The following is a 27873-nucleotide window of genomic DNA, read 5'->3' as shown; positions in this document are numbered from 1 at the left end:
GGAAAAAACCCAAGAGCGACTGTTTAAAGTATTTACAAGTGTGCCTGAAGCTAAGCTTGTAAGAACTGGAGGATACACACGGGGGGGGGGGGAGTGTTCTGAAGAAATGTACAAAGTGAGCTGGGAGGCAAAATTTCAGGCTCTGTCATGATGGGTCATACAGCAAGATGATGGCACCCAGTCAGAAAAGATAGGAAAAGAATAAAATCAATAATAGGCACAATACAGCGTGGAATTTATTAAATGGATAGGAAACTCAGCATCTTTCAGCCTGAGGAAGGTTCCAAGTTAGAGGAGAAAATCAGTTCAGAAGACTGGTTCAGGCATAATAACCTTGGACTTATAAACCATGGCTGATCAACCCAAGAACAAGCTATATATAGTACCCCTGGGTATTCTTTTCTCCCCCTGACCCCCTCCCCCTGAGTGGGTGAGATCTGAGACCATGACTCTATTACATCCAAACCAGGAAATTGCTTGAGTCCCAGATTATTCACCAGGATATGAATCTGGGATTTGAACTTTGTTTCATATCCTGGTTACTAAAAAGGGATTGAGCCACAGTTTCCCAGTTTAGATTTACCTGAAGGTCAACCATGGTTTAAACAAGCCACAGTCTCAGCACCAACACTTCAGGTAGTCTGTAGAGATTTGATGTAACTAGGGTAAACTGCTTTTCTTGTGAACTACTTAGAGGTTTAATTACAATCAAGCAGTACATAAATTTTGTTAAATAAATAAAATGTAACTCATGGGCGTTAATCTGATTCATCTGCAACTAAAAATAGAATCCTAGACTTGCGTACCCAGAAATAAAGTCCCTCTTTCTTCAGGGGAGCTTACTTGCAGGTATGTGGGTACAGGATTGCAGCCTAAAATCCTTATTTAGAATTAAGGCTATATAAGTCATGTAGAAAGCTCCCTCTATTATTGCTTCCTCAGGCCTCAACCCTAAATGATGACTGATTTTTGTAAGCCACTCAGATATTTTTTAACTAAAGGCCAGTATATAAAGGCCATAAATAAATAACTTCAGTTTCTCCTGTGTTGTGAATGATTATTTGTCTGTGGTAGAGCAAGCAGCTGGGCTTTTTCTGGGGGCAAAATCTGAGTTTCTGAATGGGACAGATTTAGGAAGTAGCCCATTAAGAAGTGGGCAATCCCAAATATCTCATTGACACAACTTCTCCCTTTTAGAGGAGGAAGTGCCAATCTCTCTCTGGTTTTTTTACTCCCCTATTCGTATTATGTCCTATTAAGACATATTTGAATGAAATAAAGCACACATTGTATGGAAAGCAATTTTTGTTTATTTTCATAACCACAAATCATAGATTGTAAATAATTGGGACATGAGAAAAGTGCACCCATAATTAGGATTACACTGGTTTACATGTTTAATATGGAAAACTCCAGGGAATAACACATTATGCAAGCATTACATAGTATCAGTCCTGCCTTTTCACCCACCTGTGGGAAACTGCATTACCATAGATTAGGAATGGTATTGATAGCCACCTTTTTGTGCAATTATCGAGGTAATAATTTGGTTCTTCTGCTTGGAGTGTAAGAGGATCCAGTTCCCATTAAATTAAGGTCCCCTTGCATTGGGTAACATCCACACCATATATTTAAAGCATTTGGCTTTCCCCAGAGAATCCTGGGAACTGTAACTGGTTAAGGGTGCTGTGAATTGTAAGTCTATGAGAAGTAAACTATAGTTCCCAGGATTCCTTCAGGGAAGCCATGGGCTTTAAATGAGCTTAAAGTGTATGGCATGAGTGACTTTTGGAGGGCTTGCTAATACAATGGCTGCCTATTCCCTGTTGATCCAAGTTCAAAGTTTTGTTGTTGACATTTAAAACCCCTAAACAACTTGGGATCAGGAGACCATCTCCCCTGCTAGAGAGCAATCTAATCATTAAGCTCTTCCAAGGAGATCCACCAGCAGATTGTCACAGGTGACAACACAGAAGCAAGCCTTCTTGGTAGCAGCACCCATCTACTTAAATGCCCTCCCATGAGTAATTCGTGAAGCGGAGGCAGTAATGACCTCTCTCTCTCTCTCTCTCTCTCTCTCTCTCTCTCTCTCTCTGTTTACCCTGGCTTTCTGAATGCTTGATTTTTGTTTTATTTTGTACCCTGTGCTATTTGTGATGTTCAGTTGCATTTTGTCTTTATCTGCTTTAATGAAATGTTATCGAATATTGCTCTTTATTTATATATTTCTTACATTTCTATCCCACCCTTCCTCCCAAAGGAGCTGGGGGGCGGGGGGCAAACATCAGAAAGTTGAAACAATGCAATGATGATGATGGTGATTATATTAAGTGGTGTAAAACTTTCTAAGTAAATAAATAGGCCCATGGAATCTCTGTGAGTCTTACTTCTGGGTAAACATGCAAAGGATTGAACTCCATAGTCAATTCAGTTCACTCTTGAAAACTCCACAAACGAGCTTGTTTGCCAGCATGCAGCTGCATCACAGATAGCATGTGTACAATATCAGAGACATGAGAAACTCAGTGCGAGAGCAGGATTAGGATGGTCATAGTCCTGCATTAAAGAGGGTAGTGAAGGTGACCTATATGAGGAGGACGGTCTGGTCCCAAATGTGATTTGAAAATAATCCTAAAAAGGGAGACTAGGGAAGCCTGGAAGTTGCCCATCAACAAAGAAGAAGAAGAAGAAGAAGAAGAAGAAGAAGTTGTTTATTTATACCCTGCCCATCTGGCTGGGTTTCCTGGGGAGCATACTGGACACACACACAGCTCACCTGGCCACAGTCTTGTTCACCTCTATGGTGAGATGCATTTCTTTTGAAATTATAGCAATTATTTTGTATCTATGCATATACATTAACTCATGCAAATTACATACAAATTGGTGCCATCCTTAAGTCTCTCTTTTGTTGGTGATGCATTTCCTCTTTTTTGGCGAAAAATAACTGGCCACCTGAAGCATTATCTAGGCACTGCTTTTTATTATTATTATTATTATTATTATTATTATTATTATTATTATTATTATTATTAGCTGCCCATCCAACTGGGTTGGCCCAGCCACTCTGAACAATCTAGAATGGTTTGCGATGATTGTGGTTTGGACAAAAGGTTGGGAGGGGACCCAATCATGGTGAATGCTAGAAGGAAATGAGTCGTCTGCATGCAACTGAAGCAAAAAGCAAATCAGGAACCAGGCTGGAGTACAGTTGGCGGCGTCTTGGTCCAGAGAAGCAGAAGCAAGGGACAAATCAAGGCTAGAGGAAATGTAGGAGGCCTGAGCAGCAAGTAGGAGCTGGTGGCTTCTTGCCTAGAGAAGGGATCAAAGGATGATCTGGGAGCCAACAGAGAGGCTCTGCTCCTCCCTTTGCAATCAGGAGTTGTTATGAGCTAATAGTGCTGGGACTCTCCTCCCATCTGTGGACATGTTTTCATTCCCCAGTGGCTTAAGAGCTCTTACAAATTGGTGCCTGCTTTATTCTCCAGAGCAGTGTTGGTTCCTGGTGCTCCTTCACAATAAAATTAGAACTTGAGGTCTGTGAATTTACAGACCATATTTTGTAGCGCAGAAGTTCAAATGTGACCTGTGCGTGTATCCTCCGTAAAAGCAGGGGAAAAGGCGCATCCCATTCATTACTTTTATGGTGTATTCTCATTTGTTATCCATTGATTCAACATTCTTCCTCCTTCACAAGTTTCACATTCTCTGTTTCACACGTATCACGTAGGTGACCACGTCATTCACCTGATGAAGTGGGCTCCTGACCATGAGCAAGCTTACATCACAGTAAATTTGCTCGCCTTTCAGGTGCCGCAAGACTTTGTTGATACTCTTATTATGTCACCTCTATTGCACCTGGTCCTCGTTTCACTATTGACGCAGCAGCATGCATCACTATCACAGCAAAACTGGTTTTGAAAACACAAGTCTCCTAAAGCATTTCATTTACTTAATCAATGCTTAACTTACAGATGATGTCACTTTTATAAGGCCTGTCACATGTAGATATTACTTGTGCAACTGCATATCTCTGCCAACTGCTGGGGATCCCAGCCATGTGCAGATCCATACACAAATAAGATCTGCATGATGCTATGATGCAAACGACGTCTTTCCTGACACATGGGACCTCAGTGTCTGCAAGCATCTGCAAGAGTATAATGTGAGCATCAACCTGAAGGCTGATGGCAAATTTTGTTTTAAAGTGCACTTTCAAAATTGATCTTATGCACACAAAAAGTTATTAAAGCTGCAAACATTCACAATTGGCTTAATCAAATTAAACTTATATTAAAATGCAACTTTACACTGTTTTGGAAACAATATGCAAAGGTTTTATTGTCTCTAATATACATTTTTAAAAGATTCAATTGCCGTATTTTTTGCTCCATAAGACTCACTTTTTCCCTCCTAAAAAGTAAGGTGAAATGTGTGTGCATCTTATGGAGCGAATGCAGGCTGCGCAGCTATCACAGAAGCCAGAACAGCAAGAGGGATTGCTGCTTTCACTGCACAGCGATCCCTCTTGCTGTTCTGGCTTCTGAGATTCATAATATTTTTTTCTTGTTTTCCTTCTCCAAAAACTAGGTGCATCTTGTGGTCTGGTGCGTCTTATAGAGCGAAAAATACTGTAACTATTCCTTCATGCAAAACATGCTACTTTCTGAATAAGGAATTAGCATTGTTCTTTGATATATATTCCCTTATTTTACTTTAAACATGATCTAGTGCTTTTTTGGTAAAATTTCAGTCCATTCTTGTATCATTCACAGCAACATTTTATGCTAATCCTATGCTGTTAAACTGCTGTATGTATCGGTCAAACAAACATATGTGTTTATACTGGGAGAATTTCTCAAGCATTTAATCTTCTATTTTGTTTTATTTACACATATTGTTTTTATTCCTGTTTGTATAGACACACCTTGTTCAGAATAACACTCAGTAATAAATTGATTTTCACAGAGGATGGCAGAAGACCACATTTCCTTCATAGAATCAATAGCCAAATATTTTTATTTCAGTTCTGCCAATATCTCTGTAAGCAAGTCTGCCCAAAACAGAATTGACAAATAAACTAGTAACATGAAAGAATATTTTTTATCACTTCCCCTTTTAATAGGAAAATGCAACAATGTAAAATCAAGCCAGATATTATTTTAATAAACAGAAAGAGCAAAAAGGAGCTAGAGAAATAAAAGAGAGAGAGGCAAAACTAGTTTTTCAAAGGTAATGGGCAAGTTATTTTATTTGTGTTAGTAGAACAAACTTAACTTCAGAAACTGTTAACAGCATCAGATGGTATTACATTTTAGCTGCATAAGAAAATGATGTAGCACATGTTGAAAGATCAGAGTATCACCAGACTGATTCTGATGTGTGTGGAGTGCTCCACTCTCTCTTCACAGATCATCTGTTTCTGGAACGCCATTTACCTCTGTAGGGTGTATAGTTATCATTATGGGAATATTCTCAGAGGTCCATCCTTTAGGAGTCCTGTTGAAAGACCGCCTGGTAGAAAGAGGATTGGCAAGGACCATAAATCGTGGATCATTTAGCAGGAGGAAGTTGAAATCTGGTACCTTGAACTTAACCAGTTTCGATGCTCTCTCAAAACCACCAAAAGGAGTGGCAACTCTGGACGACGGGGACAAGAGTAAAGGAAAGGTGAATCAAAACATATACTGTACTCACTCTGCTTTGAACCTACAATTAAAAGGGGTATTTCAGAACATTCATATGGTTTTTCTTTTGAAGCACTTGTTACTGGTTTCCTCTGTAGTACTTTTTAGTAGGTAGGTAGCTGTTATCTCACTAATCCTCATGGCAACCTTTTGAAGTAGGGCACTAGCGTTCCGATTTTACACCTGGGGTGGAACTGTGGTAGAAGGAGTGTGAGCTGACCAGGGTGATGCAGATATCTCATCAAGTCTAGCAACACTGGAACAAACCACTTCACTGAGAGAAGGTAGCAGGAGTTCAGTGTGCATCAGACAATAAACCACTGCAAGAACTGTAGATGTAAGGGATTTACTATTCCATTCTCTCTAATAATAATGATTTGAATGGAAATCAGCATGCTACCTTACAGAAAAACCTTGAACAATTCAGCTGAATTGCTTTAGAGAAGTTAATACTGTAGTTGAAACTCATTGGTGCATAGGTGTGTGTAACTACAGTGGTACCTTGGGTTAAGTACTTAATTCGTTACGGAGGTCTGTTCTTAACCTGAAACTGTTCTTAACCTGAAGCACCACTTTAGCTAATGGGGCCTCCCATTGCCGCCATGCCGCCAGAGCACGATTTCTGCTCTCATCCTGCAGCAAAGTTCTTAACCCAAGGTACTATTTCTGGGTTAGCGGAGTCTGTAACCTGAAGCATCTGTAACCCAAGGTACCACTGTAATCTCTTAATAGAAATGGTCAGAGACGACAGTCCTAGTCTAGATGGAGCAATGCTTTGACTCATTTTAAGACAGCTTCATATGTAAGTTCTATTTCATAACATATTGTCATTGTTTCCTAATGACATTGCCAAAAATATACACATGAGCTGTCTGGCTCCTCATAACCTTCAGTCTTGGATATTACAGGCAGATTTCTGAATGGTCAGGAAATAGCATTCTAATATTTTAAAAGAAGTACCTTCTTAAAAACAAAATGTGTTACAACTAGATCAAATGTTCGGAATACACGTTTTCTGGACAGGGATCAACATAAAGAAGAGCAGAGTAATTAATTAGTTCAAGTTCAAGAGTAAATCTTCTGAAGCAATCATTTGGATGATGTCAAGGAGTTGTAATGCCCTACATTTTATGAAAGCAAAACATGTAATTTGAATCTGACTCATTGTATACAATCAAAACCCAGCATAATAAAGCTTGTTGATTGTAATAGAGAAGTGCAGGTCTTTTACACAGCAAAAAAAAAAAAAAAAAAAAAAAAAAAATTAGCCTGAGCTTAGGTTCATTTCCCAGTTTTGTGACTTGCGAAAGCAGGTGACCATACATATGCAATGCAGTTACACAACAACCAGGAATGATTAATCACATATAATTGTAGGTTAGAACACAATCATTGTTGTGTGTTTCATGAAATGCAGTTCAGTTCCTATGTTTCAAATCTAGCCCAGAGAGCCCCAGTGTTGGTCTTTGTGAACTGATAAAATATTTGAAGGAGGTGGTATCCAGTTTTAACTTTTTTCTTCTAATAGAAACATGGGAAGCTGGCTGATACAGTGGTACCTCAGGTTAAGTACTTAATTCGTTCCAGAGGTCCGTACTTAACCTGAAACTGTTCTTAACCTGAAGCACCACTTTAGCTAATGGGGCCTCCTGCTGCTGCCACCCCGCCGGAGCACGATTTCTGTTCTCATCCTGAAGCAATGTTCTTAACCTGAAGCAGTATTTCTGGGTTAACAGAGTCTGTAACCTGAAGCACATGTAACCTGAAGCGTATGTAACCTGAGGTACCACTGTACTGGATTAGATCATGGATCCATTTAGCTCAGCAATGTCGACAATGACTGGCAGCGGGTCTCCAAGATTTCAGACAGGGATCTCTCCCAGCCTTGTGTAGAGACGCTAGAGATGAACCTGGAACCTTTCACTTGCAAAGCACATGCTCTACCACTGAGCTACAGCCCTTCCTCAACACCACTATATTTCTTGTACCTTATTTCTGCCCCCCGCCCATCATTTCCCCCCTTCTTGGTATGGTCAACAACAGTGTTTAGCAGTTCTTGCAAAAAGCAATGGCTACCAAGCAATCAGTGTGGGGAAAGCAACTTTACATTGCAATAGAAGAAAAGGATGCAGATTTGGATAAATGACTATTGTGGAATCAGTGGCTTAAAAGCTTGTGGCGCATATGTAGTACATGGCAACCTGCAGGTGATGGTTTTGCAGCTTGAGGAGTTGGGCTGCTGCATTCAGTGCAGTAACACAGAACAACTTCCAGATGGACTGGATTCCTTCTAGTGCTTTGAAAACAATCCATTTCAGGAGGGGAACTTTGCTTCACTGACAAGGGAGGGAGGCATAACCGGTCAAGCCTGCTTCTTGTTACATCCAGGCATTCTGTGGTGCCTCACTTCTCACCAACGGTTCTTCTTTTGGATAGTTTTCCTTCTTGGGAAAAATGATAATAAAGGTGGAGGAAATTTCCTCCCCAATTCATTGCATAATTAAAAACAATGAGTCAAGAGAGTTTTGAGGTGCCTTAAGTCAAGGATAACACAGGTTTCCTATTAGGTAAAAGGCAGGGTAGTAGTAGTAGTAGTAGTAGTAGTAGTAATAATAATAATAATTAATAATAATGGCCAACATGATGCTTGTTCCCTCTGTCTGGGCCAAACTAGGCATCTATTAATTGTGTGAATGTCATTAACAAGTATTTTTGTTGTTATGTAACTAGCAGCAGTGGAGACAGGTGGGCAGCCTTCAGTCCATGGGGATGAAGAGTTTAACCCTTATCTTTTCCTGCCGCAGTCTCAACATCTTGTCTCTGATGCTGCTGTTTGGATTTCAAGGGAAGCTCCCACTGGCACCAGTGGGGGTTTCCCTTGACATACAAATATCAGAAAAGTAACTTTTGTCAGAACCATAGCACAGAGAGCGCTGAACTTGCCCGCCACATTCCACACAGTTCTGAGGTGACCAAGCTCTGCCAAAATTACTGCTGATGTAACAAAGGTGTGTACTAATTGTATTCTCATCATTAATGTAACATCTTGTTTCTCTCTCAGAGAGGATGGGTCAAATTCAGTGTCCATATGCTGGAACACTTGTCCCACAAATATCCACTTGAATTTTTATTTCTTTTTGCTGCCAAGTGAATAATCTTCTCACTTCTTGTTTTGTTTTGTTTTGTTTTGTTTTGAAAGTTGTTTCCAGGACTTTGAGTTACTTGGTCTGCAATCCTATACCCACCTAAGTGGAAGTCCCATTGAATTCAGTAAGACATTTCTAAACAAACATTTAGGATTACATAGTTTATTTACTTTTTTCTGCTGATGCTGCTTATCGGGTTTAGATCATCCTGACCTTATTTCAGCAACTGCTTTGTGTGTTTTGACTGCTTTATAGTTTTAGTGTGTTTTATGCTGCCTTTTACGGCTTTTGTTGTTTGAGGTGCTGTGCATTGGTTTGGGTCCTATTGTGGCAGAGACTGTGACTCATACAGTTTTTCAAAAATAAATAAATGAAGTAATAATAAATAACATTTTCCTCCTAGGTCTCTTGGATCCTTTTAGCTGTCTTCTGAATCCATTCCAGGTTTGTTATGAATTGTCACAGCCGGATGTGAACACTACACCAATATGGTAGTGCCTGATAACTGAGGGGATGTTGCAGCTGAATTCAGTCTTTTTATCTGAGCCCATTCTATTAAAGTCAATAATAGCAGCTGATTAGAAACACACATTGCTTTCCTGGTGTAAAGTTTTTGTTTTTTTTAACAGGTTCAGAAGTGGGAGTTGGCCTTCACAGTTCGATGATCAGGAATGAGTCTGTGTCTGATGTGAAAAACCCAGAATTACAATTCCTGGAAATATTTCTTCCTGCAGTGACACAACGCCAGCAGAAGGGCCTGACTCACTGAAAGAGTGGTGTCACTATTATATCACTAGGGTCTCTTGAAGGTGATGTCATTTTCTGCATTTTCCCCCGAAACAGTAATCAAATTAATTACTTACAATGACTAGAGAGTATAGAGCCTAAAAATAGGCATTTGGTTGTTGGACTCTTATATGCAGCCAAGTAGAAATCTGACAGAAAGAAATATATGTGAGGAGTTGTGGGTTTTTGCTTTTGTTTAAAATACTTGCCCTGTTTTCATCCCACCCCAATCATTGCTTTCAGTTTCTCACAATTCCAGCTGGGTTGTCTTAACTGTATGTTTGGTGTGTTCCCCTCCCTGCCCCAAATTTGCTCTGAGTTCCTTGTTGGGCTTCTTTACTCCCACCATTTCCATGATTTCAAAGTAGGCTCTTGCACAGAAAGACTCAGGTTATCAGTAAAATAATATCAGAGGAGTTGGGGTCTTGAGAACCACTAGGCTTATTACCATATTGGCCTGAATATAAGCTGCACCTGAACATAAGCTGCACCTTTAAAATTGAAGGGGGGGGAGAGATAAAAGACCCCAGAATAAGCCGCTTCATTCCTTGCTGCTCCTAACTGCATGCTGCCCGGGGGGGGGGCATGTTGTGTTGCTGGCGGCTTTTTCCCTTCCTCGCTCTCTTCCTTCCCGGCCTTGGGGGAGAGGACAGGGGACTACATATGGGGTGGGTGCTACTTCGCTGCGCTCCTGTTGCAGTTTGCCGCGCGCTCCTGGCTGCATTCTGTAAGGTCACGAATATAAGCTGCACTTAAAGTGTGGGAAAGTGTGGCTTATATTCAGGCCGATACAGTAAATCTTAGTGGCTTCAGTGAGGCCACCTGTGGTCAGGTTCGTAGCCTTACAGCACAACACAGCCGAGTTACACACTTTTCACTCCAGCTTAGACCCTATGGGAGATAGACGGGCATGTTCAGCATTAGCTGTGCTGTACCCTTTGCCTTTAAGTGTCACAGGACACTCAGCTGTAGCAAACCATGGTTTGTTCTTGTGAGAGTGTGTCAGGATAAGCCTCAGACTTGCTTGCTCCCCACTGCGCTTCTTTGTTTGTGTGGGGAATGGGGGTACGTGAGCTCAAGGTTCACCCCCAGCCTGGTCTTGTAACAACAACAAGCCATATCGTTTTGTTACATCTGAATGGGGCCTTTGTCTTGATTCACAGCTTATGCAATTATGAGATCACTTCCATCAGCATCTGTTGCATCATTTTATGAAGGGACCGTATCCTCGGGAAGAACAGCCAGTACCAGGTTTTGCCATATATGGCATCTTCCTCTCCCCCTTCCTCCTCCTACTGCGTGGCTCCAAGGTGGCAAAAAACAGCTACCCAACTTTACGCTGCCCATGTGTTTCCACCCCACTGCATAGCCTTCTGAATGAGGGTGGATCTTGGCAGTCTATGAGAGAAGTTGGTGGCAGCTGCAGGAGGAATCAGAGGCTCCCTGTTGATAATGGCTGACCAGATTGTCGTTATCTCTATGCCAGGTACAGTGTGGTAGGGCTCCACTTGCCAGCCACCTCACTCCTTACTTTGAGACATTTGCTTCTTTTGATTCTGCAGAATGGAAATACTAGTCTTGACCAGCTGCTAAAGGCATGCAGTGCCTGCTTCCTGTTTTCTGTAGCAATGGACTGCTACCTTTTGGCTTTCTGAAAGGATTTTTTGTGTTGTGTTAGTCACTTGGAATTAAATGCAAGCTATTCATTAAAGGGGGGAAAAACACACACACACCACACGCACTGTTTCAATAAATGAAATTACTGTATCAAGTTTGAATAAGCATGCGCCACAGCCTGGGTGTTTTGTAAAAATGTTCCCAAAATACTTCCAGTCAATGTCAACATGTCTAGAGCTTCTGCTAAAAGCCAAAGGACACCATTTGAAACGTAAACATTTTCTTTCTCTGTTTATCTCCTGCCGTTAGCACACTCGGCTCTTTGTATGCAATACTGTACCTAGATTTTATTTTCACAAGAATTTCACCAGCTTTTTGCTGGTTTTAAAAAGTCTGAAAATGTGGGGTTTTTTTAAAAAAGGTATAAACAAGCGCAGAAGTTCAGCTTCTTGTTGACGAAAGATTATCTAGTGACATTGTCAGCTCTCAGATTCCCTAAGGGACAGAGAGGAACATGTGTGGCAACTGCGCCTGCCTCAGATCTTTGTGGGATTAGATCCCAACTCCCAAACCACATTTTGCATATCTATAAACCAAGAGATAGAGGGAGGATATAATGCTTATAAATATATGTGTGCCAAGGTCTTAACTGGTCTTACTCATTGGCCTCATGGCAGACAAAATGGTGGTTATGGCACCTCTAGTGTAGGGGAATCTCAGCGTGCGATACAGCCTGTTCTGTTCATTCTAAGGCTGATGGTGTACACATACGAGTTAGTTCCTGAATTTAGTGTAATCCTGGATCAAAGGGTGAGGGGCTTGATACATTAATGGAATTAAATATACAGAAGAAAAGTTTTCAGTTCTCCCCGAAGCTTCTCTGGAGGCTTAGGGGCCCCCCTTGAACTATGTGTGATGGGGTGCAGTGTGAGGGAGGGAGGGAAACTTTCTTTCTGCACACTTTCTTCCATTCTTTTGTCTTAGGCTCCAAGCCACAGTTTCCACACAAATCCATCTCTTATAAAACTTGGTGTTTGTTTATTTATTTATTGGTCAAAATTACCTGTTAAAGCTCTTAAAGTCAGGCAGCTCTGGCTTTGCTTCAGGCTTAAAGAGTTTGGGGTATAAGGCCTCCAACAGCTCTGGGTCGTTGCTGATGGCTTCAATCCAAGGTGATTGATAGTACTTTGGCACAGATGTAGTGTTGAACCTCTCAGGAGGAATTGTCTTCAGTGGTCCAGAATATCCTTTGAGAGGAAAATTATACACAGTGTTTGGATTTTGCAGTAGCAACCTCCCAACTGTCTCATGCAACATTCCAACTCATTCTCACCATGTCCCCTAGGCACTGCATAAGACATTCTACAATAATTGTCACTTAAAGATCATTTGATTAAGATTGTGGTTTCAGCCACAATCCTCAATGCTGCTCTTCTAAATTCTGTTGTAAACAATGGATTAACTCTGGGAAGAAAAGTCTAAGGATTTAATAGAATTTCAGCTGTGGCAGTATTAGACAAATATATCTTGGGTGATGGAGAGAAAGGTAGAAGACTGTGAGTGGAAAACTCTCATCTCATGTGCTCAAACTTTTTTTTTATACAACACTGGCATATTTAACACATATTCAAAATACACTGTAAAACCTGGAGATTTACCTACAGTGATCTCACTTTGTAACACACAGGGGAAAGCAAACTACAAAACACATCAAGTAAACTTTAAGTTTTTTTAAAGGCTTTAAAAAGCCCACCTGTTTCAAATGGCTTTTAATTGATGTCTTTTATGATGGCTCTGGAAAAGACTGGAATATATTTTATTGTACTGTTGGTTGGTGTTGCTTCTGGGATTTAAAAAGTTTTTATTATAATATGTTTGTATTTTTATGGTTGTATTTTGTTCTCCACTTTGGGTGGACTTGTTAGGGACACGTGGCTTACAGATATTTACATAAGGAAATAAATAAGTGTATATACAGACACATGTAACTAGTGTGGCCAAACTGTTGTGGAACCTCATTCAGATCACATTGCTCAGATGTAAAATCTGCCCTGTAAGATCCAGACCAGGAGAAGCAGGTTTGGCTAGTTTCCAGCAGAAACCAACTACAGTATGCACAAAGCTGATTGGCTGGCTCCTGAGATGTCATGAAGCCACTGGCTCTTCACACCCCAGAGCAGTTTTTAAAGTTTTTTTTTTAAAAAACAACTTGTTGAGGGTTTTAAAATAATAATAAGGTGCGAAACAAATGTCTAATCATATCAACTTGGAAGATATTTGAAAAATAAAATTTAAAAGACAGGCAGCTTGCCTGAAGCATAGGGAAAGAAATGGAGAGAGAGAGAAAATCATTGTGGGATTCAGAGGAAAATAAGTGTGCAGTATGTGATGAGTAAGCAATATTCCTGCATAGTGGGGGGTTGGTCTAGATGTCCCTTGGGTCCCTTCCAGCTCTAAGATTCTATGAGTAAAGGCAACTAGGGAGGGAAGCCAAGACAACATTATTATTTTTTTTTAAAAATGCACTGACTCCTATTTATCCACACATCCTTGCAAGGCATGCACACATCTATAAGAGAGGGGAAAGCCCATTCAACACGAGCCAATCAAATTTTCAAAACATTTATGATGACATGTAGCCTCCAGCTATTTAAGCATGTGTTTGGCCAGTTAACATTGAGCTTCCAAGAGGGCATGCAATTGGTACAATGTACACATCATAACAGCAGATTCTTATGTGTGCTTTCTTGTGTGTAAGTTTCACTGTGCACAACAGAGTTTATTTTCAGGGAAGTTTGTGTAGGATTCCAGCCTTAATTAAATAAATCTATACATAAATATGGTGCTGAATCCATTATGCGGCAGTCGCACAAGTGGCGAAAAGGCTGTGATCAGTTTACAAATTATGCCCCCATAAATCTCTCAGCTCTTGTTTAGAAAAGGGCAGACAAAGAAAAGACTTCTTTGTTGCTCAGTGCCTCTAGATAAAGGAAACACGTGTCCTTGCTACTGTATAAAATGTTCTTGCTACCACAGAGCCAAATTGTCCTCCTATTTACTCTTGTATAAGGGTTTTCTTTCAAACATTCTTTCACGCTAAATATTGTATAATTGGTCAAGTCTGCATCCGCTGAAAGATTTCCCCTAACAACCAAAACAGACAGATAGATTTGCAGAGCTTTGTTGTGCATAAGATAACTCTGTTTGTGTGACCTCCTCTGACCTTTTTAATAAGATCTATTCATTTATGGTTGGTTTCAAATAAAGAAGCTACACATTTAGTAGATCCATGCCGAAGAACTTTGTGCCAACATTCTACAGATAGTAACTCAAAGATATAATCTCACTGAATTGGCCCTTCACAGGTTTTAGCACAATAAATGCAGAAGAATAAACCAAACCTCCTGCTTCAAGCTTGAACTTTTGTACCAGGGCATTTATATTTCCATAACAAGTGCTGTAGATTGTATAGAGGTAAATCCTAGTGTGACCTAAACCAGTAACTGCTGCTATTATGATGGCAACATGGGACATGATCTATTTTAATGCCATTTTATGAATTGCTTTTCATGGAAATTTCAAGGTGATTTAAAATCGTACAATAAAAAGGGCTGAAAAGAATTGCACGTACAAATGACTTATTTTGCACTCTGGACTATGAGTGAAAGGGTTGGGGAGAATGACCCTCATGTAAAAATCAACCTTGATTCACATGGGACTACTTCATATTGTGCTGCTGATACGCCATCAAGTTTAATGGCAGATTTATGTGTTGGAAAACAGTGAAGGTAGAGTTATCATGTGGTAACTTTTGCCCCTTTTGCCTTGGGCATCTCACAGAGGTCATAGGTGACTCATCTATGCTTCCACTAAAGATACCACACAGTAGGTCTCCTCTATGGAAGAATTTTGATTGTTTTTACTTTGCCCAGAAAATAAGAGGTTTGTCTGGCTGGGATATTCCACGGTGGCTTACCTGGGGCAAGGGTTTCGGGGTTCGGTGGACTCCGTGGATCGGGGGTATTAGGAGGTGTTGTTGGCGCATGCTCTTGAGCTGCCTCCATGCTGCTAGCATCCAACTGAATGCACTGTATGACCTCGCTGCGCTGCATTTGAATGATAAGAAATAGCACAGCTATCAGGTTCATAACAGAGACGCCAAAGGACTGCTGAAAACAGTGTCCTGGTTCCTTGGCGCTTCTTAACTGGCAAACTGATACACTAAATGCTTTGTTCAAGCATCTTCTTTTTTCCTGACCACTTTTTTTTCTTTTGGCCTTCGTATTCTGCTGTTTGAGCACCACATACTCACAAGCACCCCGTTGAACTGCTGAAGTGTTATTCTTGCTTTAGACTTGTGTGATGAAGATGCCACAGAGATTAATTGGCTTTCTAAAGCTAGAATAGAAAGTATCTGACAAGTTGGGAATGATAGGCCTCTTGTGCTCTAGGGAAACAAGTTATCTCTTAAAATATCCTTTTTCCTGAAGCAAAGGCTGTCAGATGGTGCCCTAATTTTAAAATGATGTACTCACTGTCCCCAACAAAACAAACAGACCTTATTCCAGAAACCTCACTACTTCAAGTGCCCTGATTCAGTTTGGATCCAGGTACATAATGGGGGGGAGGGGTTATAACCTTCCTTCCTTGACACCATGACCCTGATTCACACACACACACACACCCCACCCCACAAAGTTGCTATTAACTTTGGAGGGGAAAGCATTCTAGAATGGCCCCTCCTTCCCAAGTGCAGCAGCCCTGACCCAAATTGCCCTTCCTTGTTTGTCTTAGCAAAAGAAAAAATAGGTTGGGAGATGTATTAGCACATTTCCTGCAACACCTTTGTGATGTCAGAGAGCACTCTAAGAAGACCTTGAATTTAATAAAACATCTAGGCACAAAGCTGTCTAATAGCTCCAGCAATTGAGAGGGCTCTGATGGTTTCCGCCAAGTAGGACTCACACATAGAACAAATGGCGTTTCTGAGTGATGAAAGAAAATTGGGGATGATAAGTAACTGCTGTAATATTTAGGATGGAAATATCCCTCCAAGATGGAATTTGCCTGTTGGCTTGATTGGCAGCTTCCCCTCTCTCCCCACGCAGCTGAAATTCCCCATCTGTTAAAGAATTCTATCTTCCTTTGTGTTTGGTCATGCTTACCTCACTTGGACACCTAAATATTGGCTTTATCCCTAAGCAGTATCCATAAAGAATTCCCACAATGACACCTCAATTTGTAATCATAATAATAACCTTAGTGCAGGCCACTTCACAAAGATTAATGACAGGCTGGAGTGAGCCATTCTTTCTGCTGGGTCATTAGTTCCATAGCTGCATCCGAAGCCTTAATCATTGTTTCTTTAACATAGAATTAGAGCGCTCTAAAAAGTCAGAACCTTATTTTAGCCATGACATTGAAATGAGAAGGTTTGTAAGTATAGGCTGCCTTTGAGGACAATTTTCTGTAGGTATGGGGGGGGAGAGAAATACAAACAAGGCTTTAAAACAAGAGTCCTCGACTGAGAAATTCAAACAGATTTTGTCCACCCATAGGAGCCTTGACATAGCACAAGATTTACAATGCAGTTGTTTCCATGTTTACTCAAAATAGTGTGTTTTAATGTAATTTACCCCCTAGTTACCCATCAGGGCAACATCTGCACCATACATTTAAAGCCTTTGTCTTTAACACTTTAACAGTCATGGCTTCCTCAAAGGGATCTGGGAACTGTAGTTTGTGAAGAGTTGATTGTTAAATCACAATGGGAACTGTAGCTCTGTGAGGGAAACAGGAGTGTCCTATTTTTATTTTTTTAAAAAAATATTTATATACCATAGCATCATAGAAATGTGGTCTGAATAGCCCTAAAGGGTCATCTAGTGCAGCCCCTTTCAATGCATCTACTGCAAAGGAAACCATTAAAAAAATCGTAACAACTCTCAGCACCCTTAGCAAACTACAGTTCCCATTTCTTCGTGGGGAAGCCATGGTGACTGAAAGTGGCATAATACTTGTACTGCTTTAAATGTATGCTATGGATGTGGCTTAAGTATACTGTGGATTCCAGCTTTAGAATCCCTAGGCTAGTGCATGTAGTTATGATATGGGTTTTGGAGGTAAAACAATAAGGACTGAGGGGGGGAAATATAGCAGTCTATGCACAGAGTGTTAAGCTAGTTTTCTAAAATAGCTTCCACCTAAAAAAGGCAGCAAAGCAACCCCTTTGTCTCTCTGGAATGCAGAGATGTTTTTACTGGCATTTGTTTGAACTGACCTGAATAACTTGGTGCTTTGCCACTTGTGAGTGATGATCGTTTCCCATATATCTGGCAACGAGAACTGTAAGCTACACCACGTCAATGCATTTCAACTGACAGCAAAAGATTGAGCCCATCTTCTCGAGTCCTGGTATGGTGTCCTTTCCAGTTCTTAGATTGTCTCTGTAGCCCCCTAAGTCTAAGGGTGCATTCAGACATGGGGAAACATTGTGCTTGTTTCCCTCATTGTGATATTAGCACTTTTGTCCCATTCTCTAAGGTTCTTTTCACAATGCAATACCCATTGTGTTGTGGAATTGTGGCTTTTGGACAGATAAACCGGCGTGTCAGTTTCACTTTTTGTTTCAATTGATACTGTACGGACCCTGTTTAATACCCTTATACTGTCTAGATTTGATCATTATAATGCTCTCTGGCATAAGCTAATAATCTTCAGTCACTTTCCTTTCCTCCTATTTTAGGTTCCACAACACATTTAGTTTGTCTTGTACCCTAAGTTTACCCATTCTTCTCTTCTTTCTGCTCTTCCATTTTCTTATAAGACCCAATGTAATCTTCCTTTAGTAGTTTATAAATATCTCAAAACTCCTGCTTCTTATCTTTCTGATTGCATAGCTCTAGTCCTCATTCTTTATGTCCTAGTAGTACTTTGCTTCTTGTCAACCGCAAAATCTTATCTCTTATTTGTACCCCTTTCCTCTTTTTGTTCCTTATCTCTGGAATGCCCTGCCTCCTGATGTCAGAACACCTCCATCATTTTTTTATTTTATTTTAAACTACACCTGAATATTTGTTGTTTTCTCTGGTTTTTGCTTATTATCTCATCTCAGTCCCGGTTCCTTTCCTATTATACCCCTTCCTTTCACAATCTTACTTTGCCTTTTGGACTGCAAACTGGGTGCAGGACCCGGCTGCAATCTAATTTTTTTTGTATGAGGCTTTGCTTGGTAGCCTTTCAACAATAATAAAAATTTGTCATATTTTTGATGTATCCATTGCTCTTTCTTCCTATCTGTATGGTTCCTATCTCTTGCCCTTGCTTCTATATTATTATTATTATTATTATTATTATTATTATTATTATTATTATTACCCTGCCTTCTTCCCAAAGGACTAAGGGCAGCATATGCTTGTTTATTTTTTTGTGATTTAGTGTTCTCACCTTTTATTCTAGTCTACTTCCTTCTGCCCTTTGCTATCAGAGTTTCTGGGCTCTTAACTGTTCTCTGCTACCTCATATCCTGTCCTTCCATGCTGAAATCAGATTGCTTTATCCCTTGTCTGCAGTGGCTTATGATAGTAGTATCTTGTTTTACATCTCATATTCAGGACTGTAGTACTTCTAGCTATTAAACAGAATGAACGGCAGACAGACTTTTTTAAGCCCCTTGAGATTCTTGTTCTTGCCCCTTGAGATTCACTTTGATGAGTCACTAATTGTGCAGGCCAGACAAAAAAGTGATAGAGTGTAAAATACTCACATTTCTTGGCTTGCTGGATAAAAAGTGAAGATTTTCATATGTGTATTTGTCAGATCTCCGTTGGCGCATCTTGAATAGCCGCGCTCCTCTGTTACTTAACAATGACAACTCTTCCAACATGATGTCCCTGGGGATACTGACCTTTTTTCCAAGGTCTATTCCAGGTGATTCTGCAAAATAATATAAGTACACATTTCTTAGAAAAATTCTTCCAGGTAATTGGTATGATTCAGCTAAAGTTAAGCTCTAGTAAATTCTGTTGATTTCCGTGGGAGGGTTCAACAGAGGCAAAGCAAAGCTGGGTGTGATCCCTTAAGCAAGAGACCATCAGCGGACTTTTTCACCCATAGACGTCATGAGAACGTGCAAAGGGTTTTTACTTGCCACAGAAACCCAATGGGGATTTGGGAGAGAAAAGGCTGTTAATTCCATACAGCAACTCTCACTTCATAAATTCATGAAACCAACATATGTAGTCTAGATTAAACCAAAGATTCATGTTGATAGGATGCATGGGATGCTAGGATACACAGCCCACACATGCAAACCATGAGGGGAAAATGGCAGGGACTGAGTCACTCAGTGGTCTCTGGGCTCCAGAAAAGTATCAGTGGTGCACTGATGACAACTGGACACCTTTGTGTGGCATTGGTCCATAGAATCTCCATGTTCAGAGGCAGGATAATAGAATTGTAGTGTGGGAAGGGACCCTGAGGGTCATCTAGTCCAACCACCTGCAATGCAGGTATTTCAATTACATAATACATGACAGGTGGCCATCCAACCTCTGCTTAAAAACCACCAAAGAAACCGTCCACCACCTCTCGTGGAAGTTTGTTACACGGTCAAACAGCTCTTACTATAGAATAATATAGATCCCACTGAATTCCAGTTACCCCAAAGCAACAGTTAGGGTGGGGAGCTATTGCCTTCATGCTATGACAATAATAAAGATTTGGATTGGATTGACTTGTGGGTTTTCTGGAGTCATTTGGGTGGCCAATGTGGAGCACTCAATGGATTTTTTGTTTAACTGAATATCTCAGTCCACTGCTGACATTAATTGTGTCCACTGATATGTATGAGTCCTCAAAGCACTTAACTTTGACTGGATGATACTTGAACTGGGACATCCAGTTTCTACACTGTTATGGGAGGCCCAGAAGGCCTTGGCAGGTTGCAAGTGGGTGTCTCTGAGGGTACCCACTGGTGCCATATTGGGGACGCCAGATCTAGAAAATATGGACTGAGTTTTCCCACCTCCCAGTCAAAGAATGCAATCAGAGCTCTATCGGAGAAAAGCTCTTTTATGTACCACCTCTCAGGTACATAAAACTATGGGATCAGGGTCTCTGCCATTTTATTTTATAGGAGGAAATACTATTTTTCCACAGACAAATCCTCTTTATTTTTAAATTTCTGTCTCATGAATCTTGAATTATCCCCAAATGTTTTTCCCTGGCCAGCCAGCCAGTTGGTATTTTCCGCAGGAAAGTGGGAGAAACTCAAAATGAATCTTCCAGAAAGTAAGTGTGGTTTTAGTCTGGCAGTCCTCTTTCAAATGTAAATAGCGATGAACAAAAACTCAGAAAATGTGTTTTGAGTTGGGTAAGTTCAGACCTCAAAAACAACAGCAGGACATCCTGTGTAGCATGAAGAAGGTTAATAAGCTGTGTTAATTAATGTGGTGTTATGAAACTTGCAGGGAACAATTCTCAGAGTGCTGAAACAACAATGAAGGGTAATGTATTGTCTCTGCTGCCTAACAGTGCAAAAGCTCAACATTTAACTACATTCTGTATGCAGGGTGTAAGTGAGTGACTTTTGCTTCCCTTGCAGACCATACAGCACATGTTGCTCTCTAGATGGACTGATTTATTTATTTATAGCCTTTATATTCCACCTTTTTCTCCAAGGATCTTAAAGTGGTGTACACAGTTCTCCCCTCATTTACCGTATTTTTCTGTGTATAAGACTAGGTTCCCCCCTAAAAAAAATAATGTCAAAAATTAGGGGGTGTCATACACAGATACATCTTCCCCCCATTTTATTAAATCTGAGTCCCCCAAAATAGGGGGAATCTTATACATGGGAGCGTCTTATAGACGGAAAAATACAGCAGTCCCCAGATCAGCTTTCAGGCAAGTGAAACCAGAACCAGAGCCAATCTCCTTACCCATCCTGACTGCCTAACAGTTGACCAGTATTGTAAGAGCTAAGAATGCTGATCACAGATTTAGAAATAAGTTCAGAGAAGTCAGTAGCTCACAAAACATTTTACTAGCTTGTCTGCCTATACATACCAACACAAGTCATTTGTGGCATATCCACAGTCCTCCCTCATTCCTCAAATGACTGATTTCTCATACAAAGAAATTTCCCTGCCTGGCCACCTGGAGAAAATTCTTACTTGCCACTGACAAAGAGCTGAGTGATAAACTGGCATATGGATCTGGGAAAATGCATGTGCAAGTGTTGTTACATCAACAGCGATCCCTGATTTTCTGGGCTGGAGTTGGTGATTGAAGCCACTAAGCATTATTTCTGTGAATAAGAACCAAGCATTCATTCAAACAGCTTGACTATAGTTGGAAAACTATATCTTATTTCTTAAAAAAATGCTGCAAATCCTATGTGTGTTTATTTGTCAGTATATTCCACTAAACTCAGTAGGATTTATTTCTGTGTAGATGTGCACAGGGTTGAGGACAAGAGATTTCAAAAGTACTGGTAGCAGTCAGTTGCATATTTGTTTTTCTTTAAGAATTTGTGCTTATGCTATCCTTCAGTATAAGAATTTACATTTACACCATCAAAATAACTAATGAATAAAATCCTACAGCAAAATTCCCCAAGGTGATTTGTAACATCGTAGCATAAGATTACAGCAAATAAAGCATTGACACATTAGAATCCAGCTGCTAAACCATGGTGCCTATGAGAGATATGTATACTTCTGGATAATATTCTCTTTCTGTACCATAATCAACTTATTCCAACCGAAAATCAAAAATACTTTCAGATTTCAAAATGGCATTTGGGTTTAGGTCTGGACTCACTGCTTTAGGCTGTAATCCTAAACACACTTACTAGGGATTAAAGCCCCTACTGAACTTTGTGGGGTGTACCCTGGAATAAACATGCTTGAGATTGCACTACACAACTTCTCTTGTCTTAATAAAACAGGGTTTGCTGGCTTTTGCAGACTGACCTCTTGTACATCGCTTGCTAGTGAACGTTATATATTTGAACTTGATTAATCCCTCAAACACATGCTTCTCTCGGCCTTTCTGCTCCAGAACTTTCATTAGTCATCTCATGTTTCAAGTGAGGATTTAAACCACTTTGTGTGTCTAGGCAGCTTCCCAGAAATGTTAAGTGTGAGATTAATTTGAGCCTTCTGTCAATTAAAACATAATTCTGCAGTCTGTTTCAATTAAGCTGTGCATAGATCTTGTCTGATGTTAGCTAAGTGCAAAGAGGATGAGGAGAAGAAAAGGTGAAGACAAGAGGAAGCCAATCTCATATAGGAAATTCACATGAGAACCCAAAATAGAAGGATTCCTACTGACTTCTGTCAGCCATGGAGCAGTAGACCCAGTCAAATCAATGGGCTTGTTCAATTTAATTGGCAGTTCTAGGCACATATACCTAGGACTTACTCCCGGGTAAGAATGGGTGGATTTGTCCATTTTCATTTCCCTACATTTCTAATCTTTCCAACAGACAGTTCAGCCCTCTACATTTCCACAACATTTTGTGGGAGGGGGCAGGGATGTTATGTCCTCACAAAAATTTATCAGCATTTTATTTTGAATTTATTCTAAAATACACATTTTTGTATGCAATTTTCCTTAGTGTTTTAATTTTTGCATTTATATACAAGAATGCATTTTGTATGATTTTCTTTTACTATTGTACACATTTTTATACACACTTTACCCTAGTATATGCATTTTTATTTCTATTTTACATATTACCTGGCTGGGGAATTGCATTACAAAATTCAGAGAAGTGCAGATTTTGAAGGTTAGTTGTGTTCTGGTTCCCATATTGTTCTGGAAAGTGTAAATTAAGGAAGTTCATCTTTGAAAGCAAACTGCATCAAATTTCTTCTCCATCCCTACTCCCAGGAAAGTCCTATTGAACTCAAACAGGCTCATTTCTGAGTAGACTTATACAGAATTCTACAGTTAATTAAGCAATTCTTCAGGTCTAATGCAGTTTAAAGGTAAAGGTAAAGGTACCCCTGCCCGAACGGGCCAGTCTTGACAGACTGTGGGGTTTGTGCGCCCATCTCACATCTATTGGCCGGGGGCCAGCGCTGTCCGGGGACACTTCCGGGTCACGTGGCCAGCGTGACATCGCTGCTCTGGCGAGCCAGAGCCGCACACGGAACGCCGTTTACCTTCCCGCTGGTAAGCGGTACCTATTTATCTACTTGCCCCCGGGGGTGCTTTCGAACTGCTAGGTGGGCAGGCGCTGGGACCGAGCAGCGGGAGCGCACCCCGCCGCGGGGATTCGAACCGCCGACCTTTCGATCGGCAAGCCCTAGGCGTTGAGGCTTTAGCCCACACCGTCATAAACATCACACTATGTTGATGTTGTTTATCTTCATTCAAAAAAAAATATATGAACACAAATTTGTATGATGGGGGAAAGATGAAGTTTATGGTGAGAAATTCAGATTTTGCCAGAGGGGGAATGAATTTATCTTTCTCTGGAAAGATTATAGCACTTCCTATGTGAAACAAAATGATTTAGTGGATATAAAGGAAATAATATAATATAAAGGAAAAAGCCAGTCAACAGATTGGGCTTATTATAATATTTTACATCTGGCTCCTAAAAACAACACATGCATTTACTGAAACACATTGGACAGGGTGATTTTATTGGTGGAATTACTTAATTAAAAAAAGAAAGTTTCACATTAAAAATGTTTAAGATGTCCTTTTCCCTATTATTTTTTAAAAAACATGTTTTCTCCATTATTAAATAATAAAACCAAATTTCCACCATTATTGTTGTTGTTATTATTATTATTATTATTATTATTATTATTATTATTATTATTATTATTAAATCTGCTCATCAGATTAAAGGGACAGAACCAGGGTATTATTTATGGTTGAATTATAGCTCAGTCAGTAGAGCATGAGGCTCTGAATCTTAAAGTTGTGGGTTTGGGCTACCACGTTGGGCTAAAAAGTTCCTGCATTGCAGAGGTTTGGACTAGATGACTCTCATAGTCCCTTCCAACCCTACAATTCTATGATTATGTGATCAGAAGAAACTTCAATGTGTTCTGCCTTTCATTACAAAATTATGGCTTGGATCGCTTACTTTCACTGATGACTCCTTCCACTAGAGAAAGGGAAGCTTTTGAATTTGGACCTATGTGTTTTGCAGCACTAGAGAGCAACAACGCTTCAAAAGAGAGAGAATGAATAAGGATACTCCCCCCCCATAGAAATAGATGTGTTGTCATACCCATTCTGAAAATAAAATTCCTATGTGAACTAATAAGGGGCTGTAATAACTCTTAGGCACTATGATCCCTTTTCCAGTTTCGTATTTAATAATTAAAATAATTAACACTGTGTAACTAGCTGCACATGCTTTTGCTGTGGTCACAGTAAACCTCTTGATGGCCTAATTGTTTTGATCCATGGCTGCATGAAATGGCCAACTGTCCATAGGCATAGCTGTCAACTCCCCCCCCCCCTTTTAAGGGAAATTCCCTTATTCCCAATAGGATTCCTCGCAAGAAAAGGGAAAAGTTGACAGCTATGTCCATAGGATGCCAGGTTAAATGGTGGCAGCCCTAGTATGAGGGAGAAAAATTATGCAATGGGAGTCTCTATGAAGTATGTGTCTATCTGCCTTCAGTTTGCAAATTCAAAGGGAACTTCAGAGCTGTGTTTTACAATTTCTGGATTCATGTCACCCAGAAAAGTGGACTTTCATGTTCACAGGACCATTTTATATTACTAGTTTTAGGTTCTGTTTCCAGTCCACAGACAGTGCAAGCGAGGATCTGAGCATATGGAATTCAAATGACCACTTTCCCATGTGCATATCCTATCTGGGCTGAATGGAAATACATTCAGAAATGGGGCCATATGGCATTGCCCTAACATACGATGAAACCAGGAAATAAATTAACCACAGAACACTTGAAGTTTTTGGAAAACTTTTGCAAAACCCATCTCCCTGCCAGCTTACACTGGTATGAGGGAAGGAAAAATCTGAAAACAGACCAGCCCTTGAGATAGAAACAGGCCTTGGCTGAGTCTCCTGAAAAGGCAGGTCACTGGATTTTCTCCTGCTCTCTAACAGGGCTTATGATATCACAAACAAGCCAGTGGGGGAATGCCTAGTCAAGCAGATTTTTGTAATATTAACTTCAAAATGCAGGATTCTTGACCATTTCAGGAAACACTTTTTCACATTTAGCTGACATAAACTTGTATGTGATTATTAAAGTTTACGATCACACATCATCTTACTCCAAAAAACTAATAGCGATATTTAATAATAATAATAATAATAATAATAATAATAATAATAATAATAATAATAATAATTTTAAAAAATAATCAGGGTGTACTAGCAAAACTGGGAGCCATAGAGCTATGGGTGTATATGCCTTGGTTTCTAATAGAGAAATGTCAGACAGCAAACCCATCCAATAAAATGACAGACAAGTGACATTTCTGGAAGAGGCAGGGGAAAATCTTATCTAGCCACTAGATAAGAACAGCCTGGTTTTGCATGTGAGTGAATATGTGTGCATAAACTGACTGAAGAATGTTTGGGTGTTTAGATGTGAGATTCAGCATTTGGGGTGGGTGAAGAGAAGAGGGTGCTATGATCTGGGGGCCTACCCTCAGTAGCGGTCTTCAGATGAAGGCTGCTTAGCTCCACTGGTTTGGTCATCTCTATAGTAAGCCATATTTCCTACTGCTTCTTGTGGAAATGTAGATCAGTCAAACAAGCCTGTCAGAATTCTCCTCCAAAGATGGCAAAAAACCCTACTGCAAAACATTTCTTAACAGAGATTAGTTGGGAACTGCGCCTTGAATGGTTGGATAAGACTACAGACAGCTTTGAGTGGGTGGAGGCGGAAATTGAAACACAGCGTATATATTGCAAATATCCTTGTGGGGGTTTTTTTGTTGCAATTTTTGAAAATACAAAAGACAGCTCTAAAACTGAGGAGAGATACATCTTCCCTGCGTGAATAGTTCTGTAATAGGGAATCCAGACATATTAACCCCCCTCCCCAAATAATATTCCGAAAGTCAATCCCAGGCAGAATGTACATCAGCTGTTAGATTACTTCATTCCTCCACAACAGTTGTTCATCTGAAAATAGCTTTCAAATGAAAAGAGGCAACTACAAAAGGATTAGTTACCATAGGCAGCATGATAGCCCCATGAGATTATTTATGGCAGCACACCCAGAGGCAAAGCTGTAAGAAAGTTAATGCTATAAGATTAAAAAGAAAGGTTAGAGAGTGACAAGGGACATACAGTCATAACAGGGATTTAACGCTATACCATTTCTCTGGATTTCTTTCATGATGGCGGATGCTTGCTGCTTCCTCTCTTTGACCATGTCAGAATGTGAGAGCATTGTAATAGTCCGGTGCGATTTTCTTACTAGAAGGAGAAGGGAAAGAGACATTTTGATGCTATCCAGTAATGGCCTCAGGAGCTGAATAATATTCTGCGTTTTTAACTTCAGCTATCGGGAACTGTTTCTTGCACACAGAGGAAAGGATGCATGTTGTGCTAACACTGCATATGAAACCCCAATGAGTCAACTGTTTCTTGAATGTACAAAGCGAACTACGTGACACAGTGACACGGGCCCTCTTACCTCTTCGCATGCCTGCTTATCTTCACAAGGATGGGCAATCAGCTTCCATATTGTATATACAGTGGTACCTCGGGTTAAGTACTTACCGTATTTTTTGCTCTATAAGACTCACTTTTTCCCTCCTAAAAAGTAAGGGTAAATGTGTGTGCGTCTTATGGAGTGAATGCAGGCTGCGCAGCTATCCCAGAAGCCAGAACAGCAAGAGGGATTGTTGCTTTCACTGCGCAGCGATCCCTCTTGCTGTTCTGGCTTCTGAGATTCAGAATATTTTTTCCCTTGTTTTCCTCCTCCAAAAACTAGGTGCGTCTTGTGGTCTGGTGCGTCTTATAGAGCGAAAAATATGGCAATTCGTTCCGGAGGTCCGTTCTTAACCTGAAACTGTTCTTAACCTGAATCACCACTTTAGCTAATGGGGCCTCCTGCTGCTGGAGCACGATTTCTGTTCTCATTCTGAAGCAAAGTTCTTAACCCGAGGTACTATTTCTGGGTTAGCGGAGTCTGTAACCTGAAGTGTATGTAACCTGAGGTACCACTGTATAGATATATACTCATCCATGACTGACTTCAGTGTTATTTCCCTACCTGATGCCTCTGAAACACCACATCTTTTACAAACCCTCCAAAAATTGATGAAATAGTCAAATCTTTGAGCTAGCACATGTTATTCAGCAACCATCTAGAGAAATAAGCATTGCAAAACAAGTGCAAGAAATTGTATGTTGTCCATTTACTGTTCGTAAGTTTAGAAGTGGCCGGCTCATAGGACAACCAGTGTCAGATTATTTCAGGAAACAATACACTTACCTTATTGTTCTGGAGAACAGTGATGCTGATGCTTTGGGTGAAGTTTATGGAGTTTGTGATGAATGGGGATGACCTATCCGGTCCCGAGTGATTTCTATGCTTGTTCTTGGGTCTGCATGATGCCTTGTACCAAGACAAACTGGGGACTGACCCTCTCCAAAAAGATTGGCATCTAACTGA

General features: G+C 40.3%; 1 protein-coding gene across 3 annotated transcripts; it reads right to left on the bottom strand.

The window, feature by feature from the left end:
• Positions 1-5219: 5219 nt before the first annotated feature.
• On the bottom strand, positions 5220-27855 carry MYOZ2 (myozenin 2). 3 transcript variants are annotated; one of them, XM_082237090.1, is made up of 6 exons: positions 27694-27855; positions 26568-26669; positions 19002-19171; positions 15213-15342; positions 12300-12483; positions 5220-5640 (listed from the first exon to the last, which is right to left on the bottom strand). In XM_082237090.1, the coding sequence occupies exons 2-6, from the start codon at positions 26641-26643 to the stop codon at positions 5406-5408; spliced, it is 795 nt and encodes a 264-aa protein (XP_082093216.1). In that variant the 5' UTR covers positions 26644-26669; positions 27694-27855; the 3' UTR covers positions 5220-5405. The 3 variants fall into 3 exon arrangements, with proteins under 3 accessions (XP_082093216.1, XP_082093217.1, XP_082093218.1); XM_082237091.1 differs by lacking the exon at positions 27694-27855 and adding an exon at positions 25892-26038; XM_082237092.1 differs by lacking the exons at positions 26568-26669; positions 27694-27855 and adding an exon at positions 26541-26565.
• Between the last annotated feature and the right edge of the window lie 18 nt (positions 27856-27873).

Source organism: Podarcis vaucheri, assembly GCF_965113315.1.
Source record: "Podarcis vaucheri genome assembly, chromosome: 9".
Lineage (NCBI taxonomy): Eukaryota > Metazoa > Chordata > Lepidosauria > Squamata > Lacertidae > Podarcis > Podarcis vaucheri.
Note: the sequence above shows the minus strand (reverse complement) of the source record. Positions and strands in the feature narration are given on the sequence as shown.

Excerpts from the sequence above, each read along its gene's own strand:
- MYOZ2 (XM_082237090.1), bottom strand. The coding sequence starts at position 26,643 with ATGCTCTCACATTCTGACATGGTCAAAGAGAGGAAGCAGCAAGCATCC. Across the intron at positions 19,172-26,567 it reads GAAAGAAATCCAGAGAAATG|AATCACCTGGAATAGACCTT; the intron begins GTATAGCGTTAA and ends ATTATTTTGCAG. Across the intron at positions 5,641-12,299 it reads GACTTTAAGAGCTTTAACAG|AGTTGCCACTCCTTTTGGTG; the intron begins GTAATTTTGACC and ends CCCGTCGTCCAG.